This window comes from Stenella coeruleoalba (genome assembly GCF_951394435.1).
Source record: "Stenella coeruleoalba genome assembly, chromosome: 10".
NCBI classification, from domain to species: Eukaryota; Metazoa; Chordata; class Mammalia; order Artiodactyla; family Delphinidae; genus Stenella; species Stenella coeruleoalba.
In genome coordinates, this window is record NC_137156.1 from 65,330,478 (window position 1) to 65,357,363 (window position 26,886).

The 26,886-nt window shown below is 39.8% G+C and overlaps 1 protein-coding gene across 13 annotated transcripts in view; it reads right to left on the reverse strand.

Annotated features, from left to right (window-relative positions):
• LOC307192700 (microtubule-associated protein 4-like) overlaps positions 1–26,886 on the reverse strand; it is a 169,630-nt gene that overhangs the window by 84,660 nt on the left and 58,084 nt on the right. For all 13 annotated transcript variants that reach the window (XM_079933961.1, XM_079933970.1, XM_079933960.1 and 10 more), the window contains exons 2-3: positions 24,773–25,014; positions 7,499–7,567 (exon numbers count right to left, since the gene is read on the reverse strand). In XM_079933961.1, coding sequence (XP_079790087.1) covers positions 7,499–7,567; positions 24,773–24,995 — 292 coding nt within the window. In that variant the 5' untranslated portion in view covers positions 24,996–25,014. The remainder of the gene's footprint in view (positions 1–7,498; positions 7,568–24,772; positions 25,015–26,886) is intronic.

Sequence of the window (26,886 nt, forward strand, 5' to 3'; positions counted from 1 at the left end):
AAATTAGTTCCATGATAGATGGAGTTGAGTCAAATTTCCCAGTATAGAACTCAAAGATCTCATACTCCATGATAAAGTACAGGCCGACAAATCTTTTGTTGAATTAATCTCTTGGTTAATTGGACACCACTTGTGCCCCCCCCCTCACCCTTTAAATCCCATCCAATAGGACTAAGCTCTCTTTGTCCACAGCAGTGACTAAGTTAGTAATACTTTACTGTATTGGTTTTTCATCTTTCCGTTTTCACTTTTTGCAGTCTCCCACTCTTGTTTCCTGAGATCACTTCTCAAAATAAACTACCTACATGCAAAACCCTTGCCTCAGCCTAGATTTTCTCCCAGAAAATAGTGCCTAAGAAAGGCTTTAAATAGGCCTTCAAACTTCTGTTCCTTCCGACTACCTTTCTGATGATTAGTTAGCACTTAAGAAGATCCACTGAGACATGACAATGTGGTAGAAAGAGCACAGCACTTCTTCCCAGACTGGGTACAGCCTGGATCTCTCTTATTTACCAAAGTTCAACCTCTTCAAATGAAAAATGGATGCTGTTATCCATTCAAAAGCACTTTACAAACTCTAATGTGTTATACAAATGACAGTTACCCTTATTACTAATGAGATGTATCAGGCAGAAGAATCTGTTCATGTCTAGATTCAGGTAAAAATACAAGATCAACTTATAGTAGCTGTGTGTGAATGTTCTATGAGTAAAAATCTTCTGGTCTCTGATAGAGTGTGGCTCTACCTACAATGCTTTAATTTTCTTAGAAAGGAGAATGTATTCGTATATTACTTACAGAATTACAAATAAAAAAAGAAAATATTCTGTATCAACAAATGCCTTTTGACATAGGGTAGAGCATCATTCCACAAAGAGAAGCAAATCATATAAATGAGGTTACAGTTTAAAAAGTATTTCAGAATTATGGACTCACTCAAAGCTCAGGAAGAAGCTATTTTGTTTCATTAAACACAAAACTCCAACAGAAATAGAAATCGAATGGCTCACAGTATAATTAAATGCTTTGCTTAGATGAAGATTCTTAAGCTCAGTCCCTGAGCTGGTTTCAAGGGAGTCCTAAACGCCCTATAAGTAAATATAACATGTGTGTTAACGGGTACATGTGGATTTTTCTGAGAAGTTTTATATTTTTACCAGAAAACAATAAACAAAAAAAAACTTTAAGAAACATTAGATGTTGGTATTTTACTGGTGTGTTTCCAAAATGCAACGCATATCTTAAAAAAGAAAGGAAAAAAAAAACTAAAGCTTTGTTTTCAGGATTTGAGGAGGGGCAGGGAGAATGGCTGCCTTGCTGTGTCTACATCTAGGAACACAGTGTACAGCTTTATGTTCGGGCTTCATTTACGAGCTATAATGCCAGCATGTGGGTTGGTTACAATAGCTGTTCAGAAACTCTAACATTACAGATTTTTCTGTTAAGATTTCACATTTTTTATGACAAATTTTGTCTAATACAAAATCCTTTGCATTCCATCTGATGATACAACTGACAGGGATGAAACACCTAGGATACTTTCTGTGTCATGACATTCTAACAAAGCAGTTTTACTGTTTCACTGCTGTTCTGACCTGAAGGAATGATAACACATCCCATTCAGAAGAGTTATCACAATAAAAAGCCATCGACTCTGATCACAATGGAAACCACTAGTAACACTGCCATTTGTGGAGCACTTAGTATACTGCATCCAGCCCCAGTGTAAATAACACTAATTTGGCTCCATGGCAGCAGAGATGTTTATTTGTGGTTAAGTCTTGTTAAGCCTTCACTGTAATGAAAACAGCATCAAAATAAAATGGAGGATAATCCAGTTTTACGCATGACTTAGAAATAAAACACTCTCTTCCTGCCCCACCAGTCCTGTGTCTTTGTCCAGAACCCTCTCTAGTCTCCCAGCCCCACCATATTACCAGGCCAACAAGGAGGAAGAATCCACCTGAAGCCGGGCTTCATCTCACTTTCATCAAAATGAATACACTAATAAAACCCAACAGTTGTTCCCATCACCAAAAGTTTAATCCTAGGGTACCTATAAGGTTAGTCAAGATTGAGAATTATTCTTTATAGTACTTAAATTATTGTGCTTCAAACCTAAGAATAGATTATTGAGCTCTCTTAATGCAAAGAAACCTAAGAACATTAAATTGAGCTTTCTTAATAAAAAGAAATGTTTGCCAAGCTAAAAAAGTTCTTTATGCCATGCAAATTACCTTAGGTATTCAGTCTTTTCAACGTCTTAATTCAGTCAACATACTGCGTTTGCAAATCTATCAACTGTAAAGACACACTAACCCACAATGGCTAGGAAATTGGGCATTCCATTGAATTCTTCCCAGGTACAGCCTACTAGATTATCAAACAATAAGGTTACAAAATTAAAATGTTATTGAATGTAACACGTTTTATATATTAAGTCAAAAGGCATTTTAGGAAGACTGTGAATGTGAATTTTAATTGGACTAAACAAAAGTGTAGTGTTAGAAAGTATCTAACAGTAATTGATACGCCATGGCAACTGTCTTTTGGAATAACTTCTTATTGGAATAACTTCTTATTGCTATTCTGCCAACTGTCTTTCTCATCAGGTGCTATAAAATATCAAATAGTCATTTGGGCTTCTTAACTCTTACAGATTCCAGATAAAAGGGAGTTCACTCTGATAATCCAAAATGACAACGTAAGTGAAGGTGCCTGGCAAAAAGTAAAAAGCCCATATAATTATGGAATTACTATGAATCAGATTAGAAGCTTTGTTAGACCAAGAGCTCATGTCTCAAGGGCCTTTATTTACAAAACTCATGTTTTGGCCACATTATACTTCAATAATTAAGACCCCAACCAAAATCCAGTCCATACGGTGTTGGTGTAAGATGTTTATTAGTGTAATTTATTTAGCACAATGATCACATTAAAATGTCCCAATATACAAAACCGTTGAAATCTAAAGTCACAAAAAATACAAACTTAGGTGAATGAATAAAGTTATAAAAATATTATTTAAAAACAAAGTTCTACATCTTCAACATTGGGCCAAAGAAGGAAAAAAACAAGAGAGAGAGAGAGAGAAAAAGAGAGAGATTGCATATAAGAAACAACACATTTCAACAGAGCAACCCTGACCGGTCTTGGCTGCCTCACCAGCGAGATCCTGGGCCACTGAGTGTGACCATGATGGCAATACAGCATTTCATTGCAGGACTGGCTACTTCATATGAAGCTATATATGAAACGTTACATTTATTTCCTTCAAAATGAAACATCCAAGTGAAACAGAGCTAACAATATACACTAAATTTTAGCTGGCTGATAGTAGAAATTTTCAACAATTCCATAAATTCAAAAAGAAACATATTTGGAAAAAAACAAATTTCAAAGAGAAATAAACATGACAAAATGGAAATTAAAGTGGAATAAATCAATGTCAATAATGAAGTGTGAGTGTATGTTTCTGACCACAGCTATACCACAGGGGTCACACCCAGGCTTTTCTACCCACCTGTCACCTAGACAAACTGCAGAGATTAGTTAGAAGTGATAGAAGGATGTCAAGCATGATTTTTTTAAAGTTAGCACTAACAGTTGTGAAAAGTTCCTTGGCTAGGAAAAAAAAAAGGCACAAAAAAAATATGAAACAACTACATACCAAATGAAAAGAACTATGTTTTATTTGATGGTGTGCTCTCCTATGGTATTTTTCATATTTTTCTCCTTTGCTAAGAGTTTTCATATTTACCAACTGCTTAGAATGTTAGCATAAGCACTTCCCTCTAAAATGTACCTCCCTTAGTGTCTTCTCTCCAGAACCCACAGAAGGAATTCCTGGCAGACGAACAAACCACAGGACCACAGGAGGGAACGCTTCCTAAATTCCAGAAGTCATTGCAGGGTCTTGGTTTAAACTTTCATAATATTCTAACTTTCCCATCCCCAAAGTAGTTTTGTATCAGGGGATCTAAAAGAATGTACATCTCAAATCTTCCTCAGAACCTGGTGCCAAATATTTAATCTGAAATAATCAGTAGCTTAGTGATTATACAAACCTGCATAGTCAGTAAGAGGATAGAAAATTTTAAAGAGTATCTCACATTCCAGATCTTAAACCAGAACTCCTCTACAATTTCAAAACATGGCCCATGTTTTATATTCTATTTCTAAAAATCTGATCAAAGCTTATCATTTGAAAAGTTCCACAGTATTTGTCCCAGATGGTTTCAGATTTTTTTAGCTTTTAGTTTGGGAAAATGAGGAATGAGAAAAAGAAAAGTCCTACTGGGACAATCCTCAGAATGTGTGAAAGTAAATCCTAAGGTTCATGGTAAAGGACTTGACACACAGGTTATTTATATGTGACCGACCAATCCCACCTCAGGCTGCACAAAGGCACCTCCACAGTTCATAGGGAGGCTAACACTGAACAGAGCTGGAGTCCAGTCAGAAAAGCATTTCATTAGAAACCTAATAATTGGTTGTAGTTCTTCGATGTGTTGCAATTTAACTTCATTCTCAGGTTGCTACAGAAAAAGTTATTTTCTATCTGTATCAACAGCCCAGTATTCTAACAATACAGGTTTCCATTTTCCTTAACTTCCCAATTATTATCTTGATAGTTCATGATCATGTTAAGAAATTTGGGATATGAAATTCCACACACAATAATAAGGCTGTCAAATTTTCAGGAGAACCTAAGCCTGGACAAATAGATCATAATTTCATAATAGAAACAATTTCGGCCCAACTTGCAAATAACAAAGGATGATTTCATTTCAGGAAATATTTTTCAAAGTTTAATCAGAACTACTCTAAATTAGAAAACTTTAAATTAAAATAGCTATCATTATTCAGATGTTAGTAAGGCAGAGAGAAACATAGGTAGCCTGAAAGATGAATTTACCCTAAAAGCGAGCTCACAGAGGGAGGGAGGAGGGAGAGAAGAAGGGAGGTTCACGGCAGTGCTGGTGGCCTCGATCCCTTTATGAAAGCACGCCTTCTCATTTGCTGCTACATTACCCTGATTCAGGTTGAAGATCTGAAAACCAAATGAAAAAGGCCAACTAAAAATGTTTAAAGTAAAGAAAAATGTGAGACTGAATTAAATTAAAAAATGAGTTTTAAAAGAGAACAAGAAATAAAAGACATTAGATGACCTTCATAAAAATACTGAAATTAAAAGGAATTCATCTGGTACTTTGTGCTCACAAAGGGAAACGAGGTTCCATCAAGCCCTGCGGAGCACAAAAGGAAGCAGGTGGTTTGCTCAGGCATCGGCAGAAATGGGCCCCGAAGAACTACCCTCAGCTTCTTCTATATCGTGTCCAGGAAGGAAAGCAAAGCTCTGCAAAATGCTGAAGGTTTTACAAGTGTAACGGTGCTTAGGAAAGATCACTGGTCTGGTGTTGCAGCAGCCCCAGTGTTGAGAGACACGTTAGGCTTCTAGGAGGAGAAAAATAGAAAGAGAGGAAGAAGTAGGAAAGGGAAGGAAAGGGTGGAAAAGCACAGATCATTAGTAAACAGCAAGTTCAACATTGCAAGATGCTCATAAACCCTTTATACACTGTCAGCAGAGGGGGTCTGCTCTTAGGACTACAGATTAACACTCTGAAGGAAGCAGAAGTAGGAATTTCCAAAAGAGCACGGAGCTACATGCTCCAGTTAGTGATGGCCAAATTAGAACGATGTCACAACATGCTCTGAAAACATGCACTCTTGGCCCCCTCCCTACTCGTTTCCACCCCCAATGAAACATGCGTATTTTCAGTAAAGCACCTGTTTTAATATAGTCAAGAGGTCAGGTTGAGAACACAACATCTCCCCAGGTGTGCAAACTATATTCTACACAGTGGTGGAGAGGTGTCCAAGAGCAGAAAGACCTGCTCTCATAATGGCACTGGGCAGTTCATAAACAGCTGGGCTCTTTTTTGCAGCCAGAGAACTGAAGTCTTCAAACAGTAAGGGCCAGGCTGCATGTACTTCCTGTTCTTTTTTCCTGCACAATTAAGCTGTGGCAGTGGGAAACAATTGCTACATAAAGTCTGAGTCTCCTCTGGTCAGACCTGACATCCTGCTGGAGAAGAAACCTACTCTAGTGTGGTAGTCATTTCCTTCCCGGATGAAAATGGCATTCATTCTTCCAAATGGCTAACCAAATCAATCCCTTCAATCCTTTCCTTCCCCTAGCACTGCCTCCTCATTAAAGAAAGCTGAATTTATTCATTTTTTAAAAGTTTGTGTTCAAGCTTCTCCTTTAATCATGGGGATATTTCTACAAATATGTTCTTAAAACCAAAATTATATAGACCTTTGTTTTCAAAGCAGACACAGAAACAGTCAACACTACATACGAACTAAGATTATCAAAAAAACAAAAAACTTTCAGTTCACAAAACTGGAAGATAAATAAGGTCGCACTTCAGGTTGTTTCTAGCTTTTGAAGAGTTCCTAATTAATGAGTTGCTAATAAGGATTTATTGTCACTGGGTAAAACTAACATTCACAACTAATAGAACCTAGTCATCAGTAAACCTAACATACAAAGATGTATACAACATTTCTAAAGGTCACAGAATAAAGAGTAAATCCTGGAATAACTGCTAGTGCTAACAGAAGGCTTTTTGGAAGCCTTAGAAACCAAGAAATCCTATGGTAGCTCAAGGAAAGGCTTCTCAAGGCTAAGGTATGCGTGCAAGAAGAGGAACACAGACATGGCTAGCACTTGCCTCCCTGCAGTAATGTGAAGCAAACGTTATGCCCAGTTAAAAGTCTTTTCAGTTGGGTCAACAGCGTCAGCCTGATTGTGCACTTAAGCTAATTAAGTTCAGTTATTTTTTAAAATTCAACATGGCTCTCATATCAGCTACCTAAACACAGATTTACATAGTACTGTACATCCCTACGGACCCTGCTACTGCTTCAAGAATTTTGCTCACTTCAAATACACTGGGGGAACCCACAGGAACTCAGTGCTAGCCCTGGTAATGGGCTAGGCATCAGAGACAGATTTCAAAAGTAACAGTTAAGGGAAAAATAAAGGAAAAACAGACTGAGGGCACAACAGAAAGTAAAGAACTTTTAATTTCTAGCTCACAAGTTTCCTAACATTGAGCCATGGAAAGCAAACTGAGTACAGTATGCATTCAGGGATGAGACCTGCCCAAAGAACTGTAGCAGCCAAAGGACTCCATTATAACATTTTTTTTGGTCATTCTGCAACAAAAGCATATTGTTAAGACTGATCCAGCTCCTATGTGGTACAACTACAAAAGATATTCAAGAAATATCAAATGAAATTCTCTCTTTCCATTGTTGGAAATGTTATGAGGCAGATGCCCTGGGTTTAAATACAACCACCAAGAACAAGAGTACCCTTAGAAATAATCCATATGCTTCCACTAACAATCCTCCTCAAAGGAGCTGATCAAGGTGTTTACTGTGACTGTTTCACCCACACATTTGGGGATTCCTGGGAATCACTTACCAGTGGCATCATTCCCTTCTATTCCGTGGTCACCGTTGGCAAGCACTGTTGCTTGAGAAGATGAAGTACCTGCAATGAGCACAAAGAATAATTACCCACTGTGACAGATAGAAAAATGAAAAACAGATGCAACTACTGTCTAACTAGTAGAATTTTTGTCACTCTTCATAGCATTAGCTTAAAGCAGATAAAATCTGTCCAAAATTTAAAGATCCAATAAAAGGAAATCCAGAGACACAGAACAGAACTGAGTCACTGATTTCTATGGCATCCAAACTCTGATAAGCACCACGACTACAGGAGAAGCTTTCCTAATAACAAGTCTAAGTCTTTCCTGCTCTGTACACTGTCAGAGGTTACTATTATACTCAATAAAACCATCATGAAGCACCACAGGTTTAGAACCTGTGATTCAAACCAAATGGTCCAAGGACACAGAGCCGTTTAAAACAACCCCCACGTGGGACTTCCCTGGTGGTCCAGTGGTAGAGAATCCACCTTCCAATGCAGGGGATCCGAGTTCAATCCCTGGTCGGAGAACCAGGATCCCACATGCCACGGGACAACTAAAGCCCACGCGCCACAACTAGAGAGCCCGTGAGCTCTGGAGCCTGAGTGCCACAACTAGAGAGAAGCCCGCGCACTGCAACGAAAGATCCCGCATGCTGCAACACAGCCAAATAAATAAATATTAAAAAAAAAACCAAAAACAACCCATGTAGAAAGTCCAGGGCACCATCACTGCTCCTGTACATGAGGATTACCTGGAAGTCACCAGCAGCACTTCTGGAAGCAGTGGGCTTTTTTTTTTTTTTTTAAAGCTATCCTTATAGATTATAGTTGTATCTTATTTCCTAATAACTAAGGATGTTGAGCAACTTTTCACCTGTTTACTTGCTATTCTTTTATTTTCTTTGGTGAATTGAACAGTCAAATTTTTTGGACTATTTTTTAAATTGGGTTGTGTATTTTCTTATTATTGAATTTTGAAGATTCTTTTTTTTTTTTTTGCGGTATGCGGGCCTCTCACTGTTGTGGCCTCTCCTGTTGCAGAGAACAGGCTCCGGACGCACAGGCTCAGCAGCCATGGCTTACGGGCCCAGCCGCTCCGCAGTATGTGGGATCTTCCTGGACCGGGGCACGAACCCGTGTCCCCTGCATCGGCAGGCGGACTTTCAACCACTGCGCCACCAGGGAAGCCCTGAAGATTCTTTATTGTTCTGAATACCAATCCTTATCAGATGAGTTTTGCAAATATTTTCTCCCATAAATGTATTTTCCAAGAAAATACATCGAAGAAATGTATTTTTGTTTTCTTAACTGTCTTTTGAACAGCAAAAGCTTTTGATTTTGATAAAATCTAATTTATCATTTTTTCCTTCATGCTTCCATGCTTTTGGTGGAATATCTAAGAAATTTCTGCCTAACCCAAGGTCACAGGATTTTCTCCTATGTTTTCCTCTAGAAGTTTTATAGTTTTCATTTAGGTTTCCCATTGAGGTCTATGATACATTTGGAGTTAAATTTTTTACGTGGTATAAGATATGGGTCTATATTCATATTTTTGTACATTGACATCTAATTACTCCTTTACTCCACTGATTCCTTTGCACCTTTCTTGAAAATCAACTGACCATATTATGTGTAGGTCTGTTTCTGGACTCTCCTGTTCCACCAAACTATAAATCTATCCATTTTGCCAGTACCACAATGTCTGGATTACTGTATTTGTATAAAGTCTTGAAATGATGTCACACAAGTCATGCAAATTAGGTCTTTTCCAAAATTGTCTTGGTTATATTTTAGTGTCTTTGCTTTTCCATATAAGTTTTAGAATCAGTTGTTGATTTATACAAAAAAATCCTGATGGGATCTTGACTGCACTGACTGTATAGATCAATTTGAGGACATATAACCTTTTCTGAAAGGCTCTGACGATATCTAACATTTCAGCAACCTGCCTAGGTCTGCAGTCAGCCTGCCAACCCAAGAGGTTCCTACAAATCACTCTTACTTAACAACCTCACAGGGATTTCCCTGGTGGCATGGTGGTTAAGAATCTGCCTGCCAATGCAGGGGACATGGGCTCGAGCTCTGGTAAGGGAAGATCCCACATGCCGTGGAGCAACTAAGCCTGTGCGCCACAACTACTGAGCCTGTACTTCTAGAGCCCGCGAGCCACAACTACTGAAGCCCGCATGCCTAGAGCCCATGCTCCACAACAAGAGAAGCCACCACAATGAGAAGCCTATGCACTGCAACGAAGAGTAGCCCCCACTCTCTGCAACCAGAGAAAGCCCGCGCACAGCAACAAAGACCCAATGCTGCCAAAAATAAATTAATTAATTAATTAATTTTTTAAAAGATTAGGGAACTAAGTCAAATAATGCTTAGTTCCCTAAGATTAGTAGGAAAAAAAAAAACCTCAAAGACATATTTTTCATAAGACAAGTAAAAATCTAGAACATATGCTACTAAAGTATAAAATGCAAGATTTTACTTTGGAAGACAGCAAACTACAATGTCCAAGCTTCTGGGTCTCACAAATCCAAGGCAGAAATCTTTCATACAAACTCAATGAAAAGATCATTCATTCTGTAATCTCAGGTAACAGAGGAACAACTAAAGAGAACAACCTAAAAGAAGAAGGCAGGGGCTTCCCTGGTGGCGCCGTGGTTGAGAGTCCGCCTGCCGATGCAGGGGACACAGGTTCGCTCCCCGGTCCGGGAAGATCCCACATGCCACGGAGCGGCTGGGCCCGTGAGCCATGGCCGCTGAGCCTGTGCGTCCGGAGCCTGTGCTCCGCAACGGGAGAGGCCACAGTGGTGAGAGGCCCGCGTACCGGGAAAAAAAAAAAAAAAAGAACAAGGCAGACTGAAAAGAAAATATCAACTAACTGGAAGAAGAGGAGGAAAATAAAGGAATGAAAGATAACAGACTTTTATTAAATACCCAGTATGCACCATGCTAGGGCTTCACATATTGTTTTACTTATCCAGAGATAGAACAAATATGAGCTAGAACATATTTGGCATAAATAAATTCCCTTTTACCCTCACACAGTAAGCTTATAAAATTTATTCTTCCTAGCTCAAGAAAGAATGCATATTTTCAAAACTCTGCCTCAGATGAAAATGCAAATTGCAAAAAAATAAAATAAAATGCAGACTATAGGAAAATGAGAATTACAAAAATGATACCGTCTTCTGGCCATGAGAGTGATAAAATCTTTTTTAAAATTTGATAATAGCCTGTGTTGGCAAAGGTGTAGGAAAATGGGTAATCTCATACTCCACTGGAGGAATATAAATTGAAACAACGTTTTCATGAGAAAATCTGGCAGTCTATCAAATTTTGAAATACCAGCTTAACTCAAGAATCCATTTTAGGTGCTGGAGAGGGTGTGGAGAAAAGGGAACCCTCTTGCCCTGTTGGTGGGAATGTAAATTGATACAGCCACTATGGAGAACAGTATGGAGATTCCTTAAAAAACTAAAAATAGAACTACCATATGACCCAGCAATCCCACTACTGGGCATATACCCTGAGAAAACCGTAATTCAAAAAGAGTCATGTACCACAATGTTCACTGAAGCACTATTTACAATAGCCAGGACATGGAAGCAACCTAAGTGTCCATCGACAGACGAATGGATAAAGAAGATGTGGCACATATATACAATGGGATATTACTCAGTCATAAAAAGAAACGAAAATGAGTTATTTGTAGTGAGGTGGATGGACCTAGAGTCTGTCATACAGAGTGAAGTAAGTCAAAAAGAGAAAAACAAATACCATATGCTAACACATATATATGGAATCTAAAAAAAAAAAATGGTTCTCATGAACCTAGGGGCAGGACAGGAATAAAGATGCAGAGGTAGAGAATGGACTTGAGGACACGGGGAGGGGGAAGGGTAAGCTGGGACAAAGTGATAGAGTAACAATGACATATATACACTACCAAATGTAAGATAGATAGCTAGTGGGAAGCTGCTGCACAGCACAGGGAGATCAGCCCGGTACTGTGCAACCACCTAGAGGGGTGGGATAAGGAGGGTGGGAGGGAGACACAAGAGGGAGGACATATGGGGATATATGTATATGTATAGCTGATTCACTTTGTTATACAGCAGAAACTAACACAATTTTGTAAAGCAATTATACTCCAATAAAGATGTTAAAAAAAAAAGGAATCCATTTTAGGTATGTAGTTCACAAAAAGACATACAACACACATAAATAATCAGAAAAGGTGTGGGGAAAAAAATATACCAAACACCACTGGTAAAGTCCTGTTTTAACTGAGCACCTTAAATAGTGGATAGATAGCCAACTGAAGCACACAGGCCAGCTTCAACATACTATCACAAGCAGTTAGAAGCAGCAGGAAAGACTGCTAAAAAAATTAATAAAAGATCTAGAAATCAAGAAGGGTACCCCTCCCCCAGTGGAACAGAAATTACAAGGAATATCCAAGAAAATGAAGCAGATAGACCACACTAAGGAGAAACCCCAGCCCAAAGAAGGCATAGGAAAACAGGACTCCAAGGTACTCCAGGCTTAGAGACAGCAGCGATGATGGGACTCAGTTAAAATCTGTCAGGTCAGTCCCCATTTCCCCCATGCTTTCCTTCCCTCACCCCACAATAGTCACCTTTGTGCCAAACCCAAGATGGGAACAGAGACTGAATGCTTTGGCACAAGAGGAAGCCAACGGGTGAAAGGTGATACCCAGAGGAGTTGCGGGGGAGCCCCACACCACACCTGGCAGCACTGTCACACCCCTGCCAGAGGCAGGTGGTAGAAAACAGTCATGTTATCACAGGGAATCTCAAGCATTGCCAAATAACTGAGGAAAACTACTACCAAAAAAGAAAGGCATCACGTTCAAAGAGAATAAATGTCACCCAGCGAAACAATGTTGATACGGCAAATACGAGACTTTTAAAAAGAAATATGTCATTTTCCTCATACAGATGAAAGAAAATATCACACATCTGTGAAACAAAAGCAAACCCCTAAACAAACTGAATTATCTAATGACTAACAAATCCTTTCCAGGTTAGGTAGTTTTCAATTCTTTGCTTTTCCAGAATTCAAAGAGGTCATAATGTTTAATAATACTGAGTTACGGAATGCTTAGCATGTAACTCAAAGATTTAGACATTACCATAATAAAGCTTCCATTCCCACATACTTAGCTGAGTGAATAAGGTTTTTTGGCTATTATTATCTATAAAAACAATAGGACTAAATATTGTTAAAACCTTTCCATCCATCCTAACAAAAAATAGATATCCAGATTTATGGTCTAATCAAGGAAAATAATAGCCCCCATAATCTCGTTAGAAAAACATTTCCAATCAGATTCAACTTTTATGGTTGTTAATAATTTGTCAAAAAAAACCCTGTGATCAACTGGGTACTACTAGTACCGATAATTGCGATGATAAATCTTCTCTGGACCAAGTTAATGCTTAGGAGCCTTTGGTTACAAAAACTTTTTAAATTAAAATTTAAGTTTTTTTTTTTGATGCAGACCACTTTTTATTTATTTTTTATCTATCTACCTATCTTTGGTTGCATTGGGTCTTCGTTGCTGTGCACGGGCTTTCTCTAGCTGCGGCGAGTGGGTGCTACTCTTTGTTGTGGTACGCGGGCTTCTCATTGCGGTGGCTTCCCTTGTTGTACAGCACAGGCTCTAGGCACGCGGGCTTCAGTAGTTGTGGCTCATGGGCTCTAGAGCGCAGGCTCAGTAGTTGTGGTGCACGGGCTTAGCTGTTTCGTGGCATGTGGGATCTTCCCAGACCAGGGATCGAACCCATGTCCCCTGCATTAGCAGGCGGATTTTTTTTTTTTAACATCGGTATTAGAGTATAATTGCTTTACAATGTTGTGTTAGTTTCTGCAGTATTACAAAGTGAATCAGCTATATATCCCCATATCCCCTCCCTCCTGCATTTCCCTCCCACCCTTCCTATGTCACCCCTCTAGGTGATCACAAAGCTCCAAGCTGATCTCCCTGTGCTATGCAGTTGCTTCCCACTAGCTATCTATCTTACATTTGGTAGTGTATATATGTCAATGCCACTCTCTCACTACATCCCAGCTTACCCTTACCCCTACCCGTGTCCTCATGTCCATTCTCTACATCTGTGTCTTTATTCCCGTCCTGCCCCTAGGTTCATCAGAACCTTTTTTTTTTTTAGATTCCATATATATGTGTTAGCATGTGGTATTTGTCTTTCTCTTTCTGATTTACTTCACTCTGTATGACAGACTCTAGGACAATCCTCCTCACTACAAATAACTCAATTTCGTTTCTTTTTATGGCTGAGTAATATTCCATTGTCTATATGTGCCATATGTTCTTTATCCATTCATCTGTCGTTGGGCACTTAGGTTGCTTCCATGTCCTGGCTATTGTAAATAGAGCTGCAATGAACACTGTGGTACACGACTCTTTTTTTTTTTTTTTTTTTTTTAACACGACTCTTTTTGAATTATGGTTTTCTCAGGGTATATGCCCAGTAGTGGGATTGCTAGGTCATATGGTAGTTCTATTTTTAGTTTTTTAAGGAATCTCCATACTGATCTCCATAATGGCTGTATCAATTTACATTCCCACCAACAGGGCAAGAGGGTTCCCTTTTCTCCACACCCTCTCCAGCATTTATTGTTTGTAGATTTTTTGATGATGGCCATTCTGACCGGTGTGAGGTGATACCTCATTGTAGTTCTGATTTTCATTTCTCTAATAATTAGTGATGTTGAGCATTGGCAGGCAGATTCTTAACCACTGCGCCACCAGGGAAGTCCCAAGACCTACCACTTTAGTTTGCAGACATTCATTACTTGCTAGTCTGCACATTAACATAACCCAAACCTGAACAAAATGATTCTAGTTCAATAACAGATAAAATGACTTCAATTCAGTTTAATGAGCAATGATTGTATATCTACCATGTGCCAAAAGCAGTAATCTCTCTTTAATGCATATCTGACCAAGTTTCCGAGTCCTACCTTATCTCCCCACAGACTGTGAGACTCTGCATGATGTCACTGGATGTGCTTCTCCATGTTCCACCCTGTCACTTGTCTCACTTGTCATTTTGACCTCTGGTTTCTTATCACTGAGCAACTTGAGGTTGCTGGTACACTTTGAACTATTCTGTGCCTCTTTGCTTTTCCTAAAATGTGTCATTCTGCAGGAATATAAAAATAAACAAAACACTATCCCTACTCTAGAGTAGCTTAAGTGTGAGACAACAAATAGCTTAACTATGACCTTACAAGTGCCATGAGAAAGGAAGGTTCAGGGAAGAAAGGCACTTACCAAAGGGAAGACGAAAAGATAAAGGGGGTTGTGGGAGAAGATGGGAGAGGGAAGTCAGGGAATGTCCTTGGAAGATTACATCTAAACCCATTCGTAAAGGATTTTTTGTAGAAGACCACCTTTAGCCAATGCTTTATCATCAACCTCCACATGTGTATCTTTAGCCCAGCACTCTCCTCTCAATTAGAGATTCTTTTACCTAGCTGCCTATTGCTCTTGACTAGGTATCTTCTCCGCTATCAGATAAGCTAAAATTCTTAACCTTTCCCTCAAAATCTACTCCTTCTACAGCCTTCCCAATCTCACAAGATGACAATTCCTTCCTTTTGGTTGCTCAGGCCAAAACCTTGAGTCATCCTGGATTCATCCTTGGCAATGTAAAGTCTTATACCTTCAAAGGAGCAGTTGGGTGACATGGTGTGGGTTAAAGTCGGATGGGAGTGGGTTCAAGAGAGAATGAAAGGGGAGCTTCCCTGGTGGTGCAGTGGTTAAGACTCCGCGTTCCCAATGCAGGCGACCCAGGTTCAATCCCTGGTCAGGGAACTAGATCCCACATGCATGCCACAACTAAGAGTTCGTATGCCACAACTAAGGAGCTGGCGAGCCGCAACTAAGACCCAGCAAAACCAAATAAATAAATAAATATTTCTTTTAAAAAGAAGAGAGAATGAGAGGAAAGGAATTGGGATTAGGGAGTAGATACACCTTTTTCAAAGAAGGAGCAGAATAAAAGAAAGTAAATGAGCTGGACATAGATTGAGATAGGATTTTTTATGAAGGAAAAAATTATGGTATGTTTGATGCTGATGAATGGCCCAGCTGAAGAGAGGAACTGATGATGCAGGAGACAGAAGAGACAATTGCTATAGCAGTACCCTTGAGTGAGAGCATGAGCAGTTCACTCATGACAATAAAAGTAATAGCAGAGTAAAGGGCACAGATAAAAGTAGTTTAGGAGATGGGGGGATGCATAAACTCTCTTGATTGAGTTTACTGATTATCTGTTCTAAAAGTCATCAACTGAGTATATGAACAGGAAAGCAAGTGCTGGAGGTTTGAACAGAGAGAAGATGTGAAATAGCTGTCTAGGAAAGCGGAAGATTTTATAAATTCATATGAATTAGTAGCAGAGTCCTCAAGTACATGCTCTTTATGTAAATAAGACTCTCATTTACATTTCCTGAACATAATGTTTATAGGTCTAATAATTCTGCCTTTTGATCTAAATAAGTGAACCTTTAGTTTTGAAAAATAGTTATCTATGAGACATTAAATCAATCAGAAAGCATGCATTCATGAAGATGGTAAGGGTTCACAGAAAGAACATGGGGTTTAAAAATCATAAGATCTGGGTTCAGGTTGTGGTTCTGTCACTATAAACTAATGATCAAATGCAATTTCCTTGTGCTCCCTAAGCCTGAATAGCCTCACCTGAAAGACGGGATAATATCTACTTCCCATGGTCACCAAGAGGACTAAACACAATAACACTGGAGGCAGCACCGTGGCAACTGCACAGTGTTAAGTACATGTTAACTATTATTATTCTCATTGTTGTTTAACTGTAGATTGATCAACTATATTGACCTACCTAGAAAACAATTATAGATTGTTGACTGTAGACTGATCACTAAACTACAGAGTAACCTCAAGAGAACACTGAAATTAATTTACTTTTGCCTTATATAAAACTCATTTAGGGCTTCCCTGGTGGCGCAGTGGTTGAGAGTCCTCCTGCTGATGCAGGGGACGCGGGTTCGTGCCCCGGTCCGGGAAGATCCCACATGCCGCAGAGCGGCTGGGCCCGTGAGCCATGGCCACTGAGCCCGCGCTCCGCAACGGGAGAGGCCGCAGCAGTGAGAGGCCCACATACCAAAAAAAAAAAAAAAAAAAAAACTCATTTAAATGACATTACCAGACTAGGCAATAACTACAAGACTAAGAAATAAGCAATTTACCAGAATAAAATAAAAGCAACACAAGGAGATTAGAAGAAAATAAAAGGGAGACGGAGATTCTACCATAGTTTTGAAACTATGGTAGAATATAACATATTAACATATAACACCTAACATATAACACATAACACCTAACGATCTCAAAATCTAAGCTCAGAAGAGAAGAATAAAAACATTACAACATAAAAACAATTAGGTTTTAGAGTATGAAAAAGCTTTGCATACTTCTCTGGAGATAAGGCTTGGGCTCTAATCATGGGAAATGATTAGACGTACCCTACTGGACATACCCAGTAGGGTACGTCCTCATTCGAAAGGTGCTATACTGTCTTCTTTCTGATATCCCAGAGGACAGACTCCCATTTCATGAAGTGAAAACTTTCTCAGCTAAATACATACAGCACTGAAAACAACACAAGTTTTTTAAACTAATCACATGCTCTGAGATATAAGGATATTGAAATTTACTTTGTTTTCTTAATCTCTTCTCCTGCGATCTCTTCTCTTTCTCAGCAGTGGGATTTCAGAGTCCCACTGATGGCAAATCAATTTGGCAGAGAAGGGAAGTAGGAAGAAGGTGAGAGGGCATGTGTGCTGTGAAGAAGAGACACAGCGAGTGCGCTTTGGGCAAAATGGGGAGGATTCAGCATTGTCTCAATGCATGGCCTCCTTCTTGTGTAAAAGTCAGGCCTGTGCCAACATCGCCCTCTGGTGGCCAATGAAGGTAGTTACAAAACTCCACAACAGAAAGCCCCAGTCAGTTGAACAAGGAAAAGTTCTGTAGTATCTAGTTATCATCCTTCCCAGGACATACTTAGGCCCTTTCTCCAGGATCAAAGTTTCTCAGTCATGGACCTGCATCCAAGTCACTTGCAAGGGCTTGTTTAAAAAACAGATTGCTGGGACTTCCCTGGTGGCTCAGTGGTTAAGAATCCACCTGCCAACGCAGGGGACGCCCGTTCGAGCCCTGGTCCAGGAAGATCCCACATGCCGCAGAGCAACTAAGCCCAAGCACCATAACTAGGGAGCCTGCACTCTAGAGCCCACGCGCCACAACTACTGAGCCCACGTGCCACAACTACTGAAGCCCACATGCCTAGAGCCCGAGCTCCGCAACAAGAGAAGTCACCGCGATGAGAAGCCTGTGCACAGCAACCAAGAGTAGCCCCCTGCTCTCCCAAATTAGAGAAAGCCAGTATGCAGCAATGAAGAACCAACGCAGTCATAAATAAATAAATAAATAAATATAAATTAAAAAAAAAAAGCCAATTGTTGAGTCCTATCCCCAGCGTTTGCCTAAGAATTGCATTTTGAACAAGGTCCCAAGTGATACCGCTGGTCCAAGAACCACACTTCAAGAACCACTGTCCTAAGATTAAAACATTCTATAGAAATAAATTCTTAGCCTCAAAAACCTCCTGGAATGTTGGGGAGTAAGTATCCTCTCAATATCGTAAGTGCTCTATATAAGCACATGGAATACAGAAAAATTAAGTGGCTTACCCACAAATTTGCCAACTATTTATGTTTAAGGGTCAACAATGTATTAGATGTTCATTCAAACATCTGTGACACTGTTTTGAATGAACAAGAGTGACAGAAGTTATATTGTTACATCTAAGAGAAAGCTTCTGTCTTTTGTCTTCCTAGCCTTGAAAACAGAGCCATACAGAGCTGATAATGAACAGTACTGGGAAGATAGCATTTTTGAAGGAAAAAAAAAGTAATACATATGTTCTGAAAAAGTATCTTGAGAATTGTTTCCCAAGGAGACAGGCATTTTAGAAGAAGTTGAAAAACAGTTTCATTTCTAGGTATTTGGCTATTTAGGATTTTTTTTTTTTTTTTTTTTTGCGGTACGTGGGTCTCTCACTGTTATGGCCTCTCCCGTTGCGGAGCACAGGACCCGGATGCGCAGGCTCAGCAGCCATGGCACACGGGCCCAGGCGCTCTGCGGCATGTGGGATCTTCCCGGACCGGGGCACAAACCCGCGTCCCCTGCATCAGCAGGCGGACTCTCAACCACTGCGCCACCAGGGAAGCCCTATTTAGGTATTTTATGGTGGCAATGCTATGGAAAAATACGTGTACACTCACAACTAAATGGGGGTAAAATGGGAAAGGGTATATAGTACAGAAAAGGTAACCCTAGCACCCACACTGTGAACTTGAAATACCATAGTTTCTTGGAGAAATCATTTTTTCCAGGCTTGGGGCAAGAACTATACCTTGGGGGGAAAAAAGCAACATTTCCTACTTTGTGCTAAGTGCCATAAAGGCAGTCTCACTTTCCTTCCCCCTCATTTTAAAGCTAGGGCAATTACAGTAGGTGTATAATAATTAAAAGAAATAAAAACACCATTGCCCAGAGAGTTCCATTATGTGTAACCCACTTAACTAACCTTTCTGTATCTAGATGCAGGAAGCTGGTTGATAAATTTCCAGTAGTTGGCCTAAGTTAGCCTGTTGTAAAATCATATTAAGAGCACCAGTGATGGGGCTTCCCTGGTGGCGCAGTGGTTAAGAAGTTTAATTACAGGTTATTCAAATATTAAAAATATCAGCAGGAAAAATTTAATAATTTTTATAAGCAAAACAGTTGCTTAAAAATTCTCCTCCTCTTGGGTCAAGTTCATGGTACACAGATCAAATCACCCAAGATGAACCACAAGAAAATCTACTGCTACCATCTCATTATCCTCACCCACCTAAGCTGAGTCCCAGGTGGTAGGAGTCACGCACAGCTAAAGGAAGATTTTAAATGAAAAGGAGCAAGCTTCCTCCACCTATGACTGATGAGGGTAAGTTAATGCGGATGGGAAGAGTATCTTAGTCATGACTCAAGTTATTAAAATATTTACTTTGTACCATTTTCTTTCTTCCAACTAAAGTGTTCCTTTTAGGTTAATCAAAGGACAAATAACTCCACTGACCGTTACGGATTAAAAGAGAACAGACATTTCCATTTTCCATTAACGAATCCCGTTTTTTTCTTGGAGTAAATATTTATACGGATATAATTTGATTTTAAACTCTCAATAATATTTCTCCTGATCATTTGTGGTTACCCTTCCACCCCCCAAATAAAGCACATATAAAAGAAGCAGGAGTTCCTCTTCCACTCAGGCTACAGAAAGCCAAAAGAAATGTCACTCCCACCCAGTCAACAACAAAAAACCCAGATCAACTACAAAATCGAACTCAACTACAACAACTCAACTACAAAAACGAACTCACCAGAGAGCTGAGGTTTTTAGGGCAACCAAGTAGTGTGGAATCCAAAGAAAGACGTTCCCCTCAAGCAGATATGGGAGGTAAGCAATGGTTCTCCTGTGTCTTACCTGCCATGCAAGCAGGTGAGAAGAATTCAACTAAAGAGTTTAACGATTTGCTAAAGGCTAAGTGAAGGCTAGCATGAGAGTAAAGGGCCCCTGGGATCCACAGACACAAAAGCAGTTCATACCCACTTGCAGGTTAGAAAGACTGGAGGCAGCGGGGTGGGGCGGGGGGGGGACCAGAGAGCTGCTCTAGGTGGTGCAGACCTGGAAAAAGCTGCCACTAAAAGCAACGGCAAGAAGCCCTGGGCCCTAGGACTCCTCTCTCCTATGCAAACAGAAGCTTTAAGCTGCTGGGGGAGGAGTATCAAACCCTGTCAGCCCCAGGGCCCGGGTGAAGACCCACTGCAGCTGGGGAAGAAGTTAACAAGAAAACCCCCTTACCCTAGGGGAGGAGCCAGAAAGAATCCTAGCCCAGGATCCTATGCCAATACCTTTAGAAAACGCCATCCGTGTAAGAGGGATAATATGATTGAGAAAAAGACTCAACCACAAGACGCATGCACACAGGCTTGAGCCTAAACCAAGGCCAAAAAACAAAAATAAAAAAACTCCTGCCCACTACCAGGCTATCCCTCTTCTGATAAGGGAGGGGAGAGCATGGAGAGAAATCCTCCTGAGGCACAGGTGCACAGCAGGGCCAAAAGCTGGGAGTGGAACAAGAACTTTGAGAAAAGAACTTTTTTTTTTTTTGCGGTACGCAGGCCTCTCACTGTTGTGGCCTCTCCCGTTGCGGAGAACAGGCTCCGGACGCGCAGGCTCAGTGGCCACGGCTCACGGGCCCAGCCGCTCCGTGGCATGTGGGATCTTCCCGGACCGGGGCACAAACCCGTGTCCCCTGCATCAGCCGGCGGACTCTCAACCACTGCGCCAACCAAGGAAGCCCAGAAAAGAACTTTTGAGAAAAGCTTTCCAGCACCTCAGTCCCTACTCTACGCACCAGAAATGGAAGAATTTGAAGCCAGTAGTGCACTGAAGACCATCATAGCAACAACAAAGCCCAACCCTAGCTCAGCCCTGGCCTAAACTGACTCAACCCTTTGAAAGTATTAATTAACTAGTAAAAGAAGAGAGTTGCCCATTGTTGGGTTGTACCCCGCAGGCCTACAAGGTCTGTGCTTGCCCAGCTCTAAAACCGAAGAAAGAACCCAGAGTCAGCAACAGAGACATCAACGGTGTAATGGATGGGGGAACCTTACACAGCTGAAGCAAGGTCCTGGAGAGACACCCCACCGTGTGCGGCAGACAGCAGGCAGGACATGGTGGCAGTCTTCACTGCCGGCCGGGGCGAGGGCGGGGGGCGGATTACCAGTTATAAGAGAATTATGTCAGGTGGGTTCATTAGTTACCAGGGAAACCAGCAGAGAGGCACGCCCCTCATTACCCCTTCGATAAAAACAATCAACAGCTGGAGCAGGGGCAAGAGTGTGGGAAGGTCCGGCACTTGAGTAGGGTACAGGTGAAGCAGGCACTGGTCGAGAAGGGAATGTACAGAGAGCAAAAGAACAGCCATCTTGAGTGGCCTGACCATACACTCATTTCCAGGCATAAATATTTTATTTCAGTCTCTACTGTTTTACATGTGAGGTCCAGCATTCACTCAAAAATTAAGATACACATAAAAAGTACCAGAAAAAAACAGTAAAGAGACAAAATAATCGGACTGAGAGATGACCCAGATGTTCAAATTACCGGACAGACATTTAAAATAATTATGATTAATGTGTTAAAGTCTATAGTGGAAGAGATAGAAATATGCATTAACAGATGGATAATTTCAGCAGAGAGATGGAAACTCTAAAAGTCAAACAGAAATGCTAGAAGTTAAAAACAGTAAAGATATTAAAGATAAAGAATGCCACTGAGTGCTCATCATTAGACTCAATGCAACCAGGAAAAAAATCAGGGAATTTGAAGATAGATGAAAAGAAAGTACCCAAAATGAAACATAGAGCATCTAAGGACTGTGGGACAATACTCAAAAATCTAACAAAAATGTAACTCGAATCCCAGAAGAAGAGAGAAAGAAAGAGGCAAAGCACAGATCAAGCTCAGAGAAGCCAAGAAGGACAAATAACAAAATACTACCTAAACACAACACATTCAAACTGAACAAAATATCACCTAAACACAACACATTCAAACTGAACAAAATATCACCTAAACAACACATTCAAACTGCTAAAAACCCAAGATAAAGATAGCCTGGAAGGTGGGGGTGGGGGTGGGGGTGGGGGGAGAACAATGATCAAGATTGTAACAGATTTCTCATAGGAAACTATGCAAGTAGGACAACTAATTTTCCTTTAAATTACTGAAAGAAAAAAGTAACACAGAATAGGACACCTAGCAAAAAGTACCTTCCAAAACTTAAGGTTTGTTTTTCAAATAAAACAAAGCTGAGAGAATTCCCTGCTCAGCATGTTTGTACTATAAGAGAAGAAGTGTTACAAGCTTTTCAGGCAGAAGGACTATGGTGCTAGACAGAAATTTGGGTCTATACAAAGAAATGAAGAATGCCCCAAATGGTATTTGAAAATGGTATTTGAAAATGGTATTTGAAAATTACTCTAATTAAAAATTAGAGTAAAGGTATATTTTTCCCATATTTTTATTCATTCTAAAAGATAATTGACAAGCTAAAGCAAAAATAGTAACAAGGTAGGTAACTAACATAAGTCAAATTATGTGTATGACAATAACACAAAAAATGACAGAGGAATTGGACATTTACTATTTTGCATGGAATTTTACACTATACATGAAATGGTAGAATATTACTGGAAGGCAAACTGGAAGAAATTAACATACACAGTAAACTCTAGGTCAAATATAAAACAATTTTTAAAAGAAATATATATAATAAGCCAATGTTGGAGTTAAAACAGTATTTTAAAAAATATTCAGGGACTTCCCTGGCAGCTCAGTGATTAGGAATGTGCCTGCCAATGCAGGGGACATGGGTTCGAGCCCTGGTCCGGGAAGATACCACGTGCCGCAGAGCAACTAAGCCCGTGTGCCACAACTACTGAGCCTGAGCTCTAGAGCCCGCGAGCCACAACTATTGAGCCTGCATGCTGCAGCTATTGAAGCCCACGTGCCTAGAGTCCGTGCTCTGCAACAAGAGAAGCCAGCATAATGAGAAGCCCGCGCACTGCAACAAAGAGTAGCCCCTGCTCACCGCAACTAGAGAAAGCCCGTGCACCGCAACAAACACCCAACACAGACAAAAATAAAATAAATAAGTAAATTTTTTTTTAAAAAGCCTATTTTAGGTGGTTGCCAGAGGTGGGGGGTGGGCAAATGGGTGAAAGGAGTCAAAATAAATAAAATTAAAAAGTTATAAAATAAATAAGTCCTGAGGATACAATGTATGGCATGGTGTCTATAGTTAATAACACTGTACTATATTTGAAAGTTGCTAAGAGAGTAGATATTAGAAATTCTCATCACAAGAGGAAAAAAATTCATAACTATATATGGTGATGGATGTTAACTAGACTTGTGGTCATCATTTCACAATAAAAACAAATATTGAATCATTATGTTGTATACCTGAAACTAATGTTTTATGTCAAGTATATCTCAATTTTTAAAAAATGCTTATTTTAGAAAAGAAATGTTTCAAATCAATGATCTAAGCTGCCACCTTAAAAAACTAGAAAAAGAGCAAATCAACTAAAAGTAAGCAGAAGGAAGGAAATATTAAAAGTTATAAGCAGGAATTGAAAACAGAGAGGACATGACAAGAGATCCTACAGACATTAAAATAATAAGGTAATATTATAATTTTATCTCCATTAATTCAGTGACTTAAAGGAAACAGACCAATTCCTTGAAAGATACAAAACACCAAAGCTCACTTGAAAAGATAGAAAACTTGATAGAAAACAGTTCTGTATCTCTTAAACGAATTGAATTCCTAGTTAAAAACTTGACAGAGAAAACTCCAGATCCAGATGACTTCACTGACAGTCTGTCAAACATTAAAGAAAAAAACATCAATTCGACACAAACTGTTCTAGAAAACAGAATAGGAGGGAACACTTCCCAACTCATTCTATGATGTCAGCATGACCTCAGTTCTAAAACCTGACAAAGGTCTCACAAGAAAACAACAGACCAATATCCCACATGCACATAGATGCAAAAATCCTCAATCAAATGTTAGCAAATCTGACCAGCAATATATAAAGACAGCAAATCTCTTTGAAAGGGTTTAACCCATTTTTTAATCCTGACCTAGGATTACACTCAAAGACAGGTGGCATCTAACTCTGTTCCAAATTGTCTTGGTATAAATACAGAATTTAAAGTATCTAACTTTACAAAGCTACTTTCAAAGAATAGGCACAGCAGACAGTTTAATTTAGGAAATTAAGAGGCAAATTATATAGCCGTTGAGACATTACAGAAGGAACTTTAGGGTTAAGAGTAATCTACAGCTTCAAGAACACATACTCTACTGAAGGGTAATGAACCTACCTCCTTGGTTTCCAAGAAATTTAGATAAAGAGAAAGTTACTAGCCTATACTACAAAACTCAGTTCAGTTTCCTCAAAGGTTTCTAAGATTATGACCCAAAGCGTAATCCCTTATCTACTTTCTGAACCTATCTATCCAGTCTGGCTTAATTACTTACCTTCAGCCTGGCTAGTGTCTGAGCATGGTTTCTTCTTTGACTCCGAATTCCCGGTTTTCTCATCAACATCCAGTAGAGGAATATAGTCTGTTTTTCCAACAGTTTCTCCCACAACATCATCAAAGGCCTCTGCCTCCAGTGTGGCAATAAAGTCCCGTTTTATCTCTTCCTCAATTTCTGGAGGTGGCTCTGTTAATGCATCTGCAAGACTGAGGTCTGCCATTCTGCACCACTGCAACTGCCTGGTTAAGGGGGAAAAAAATGTTTCATACGATGAGAACTGCAAAGGGAAAAACATTCCTAGAAACTCTTGTCATCATCTTAAACAAAAAAGGAATTAAAATCTAAAATTTTAGAGCTAAAAGAGACTCTCCCATTTTATAGATTAGAAAATCACAGCTCTGTAACAGATAGTCTTACCCAAGGTAAACACTTTTTCTTTCATCTCTGGGAGGTAAATAGAGCAAGTGCCATTTTGCCCTTTTCATTAATAAGAAAAATGAAGTGCAAAAAAAACCCTCAATTTATCCAAGGTTACAGCCAGTAAGATTCAAATCAGGTCTTTTGATTTCAAGTCTTAAAACCCTTTCAACTATTCCATTTATCTTAATTTCCAAATCATGTCACAGAATAATTCTTAAAAATATATACAAAAGGAGGTCAGATTAGGTTATATTCCCATTTTTAAAAAAAAAGGGCTAATTATTATCAGGCAAATGAAGTCACTTTTATTTACCAGGGATTAGGAATATGGACTTTATCTTGTAGGGGTAAGCAGTGCTTCATGAATCACTTGGACATGGCTCTGTCAACCGAACTACTCTTACTAGTTTCCTGCTGGCATGAAAATTACAGACAACGTTCCCTGAATTACCTAGGGGAGGCAGTCCCTCTCTGTGGTCATGTACATTAGCATCTTTGCAGAACACCAGGTCTTCCATTTTTAAACATAACCTGAAATTAAAAAGTATATGGGGGACTTCCCTGGTGGCGCAGTGGTTAAGAATCTGCCTGCCAATGCAGGCGACGCGGGTTCGAGCCCTGGTCCGGGAAGATCCCACATGCCGCGGAGCAACTAAGCCCGTGCGCCACAACTACTGAGCCTGTGCTCTAGAGCCCGCACACCTAGAGCCTGTGCTCCGCGACAAAAGAAGCCACCACAATGAGAAGCCCGCCCACCACAACGAAGAGTAGCCCCCACTCGCCACAACCAGAGAAGAGCACGCGCGCAGCAATGAAGACCTAATGCACCCAAAAATAAAATAAAGAAAATAAAAATAAATAAAGAACTTTGTAAAGGCCTGACATATGTCAAAGGGTTCCATAAAGAGGAACTGCTTTTCCCTTTTCTATCTATAATAGCTATTATTACTAGTTAGCCTTTGAAAGCTGTTATGAACAAAAAACAATAAAGAATGTCTATAATTAAGCAGTTTCATTGTCAAAGAGAACTTGTAAGGAACACCTGTACCACCTTTAACAACATACAATAAGAGCCCAACAGATTTATTTGTCCTAGAAATATGTAATTATGACACTTACTTCATGCAATCTTCTCAGATTTTTCCTAATTTAGGACACTGATGAAAATACAGACAAAACCAGCAATACATTTTAAACCTCATTTATCTGAGTACGGATTCTCAAAGGGCAACTTTTTATTCACTGTAATCTTTCCCCTCCTCCCCGCCTCCCAACCTCCCAAACCATTTTCTGGGCTGACATGTGGTTCATGGAATATGAACAGCAGCTTAAATTCAGTCTAAGAGGGTAAAATTGATAGAAAATTAGACAGCTGGAAGTGGGAAGGTCACTTGGCTCCCAGTACATGCATCCAACCACCCAGCATCTGCATCTCAAACCAGTTTAGCTATTCTTTTCATGTCATCACATATAAATAGAAGTATGATTTAAGCGCACGCGCGCACACACACACACACACACACACACACACACACACACACACACAAACACAATCTACTTATGGAAAATGACCCTGTAAAAGCAATACTAGCTAGTGGAAGTGAAAATACTGGCTTTTAGCCAAAAAGCTCCAGTTTTCAATAAATTAAAGAGAAGACTACTCAATTTTATAGTTATTCTATTCTAAAATA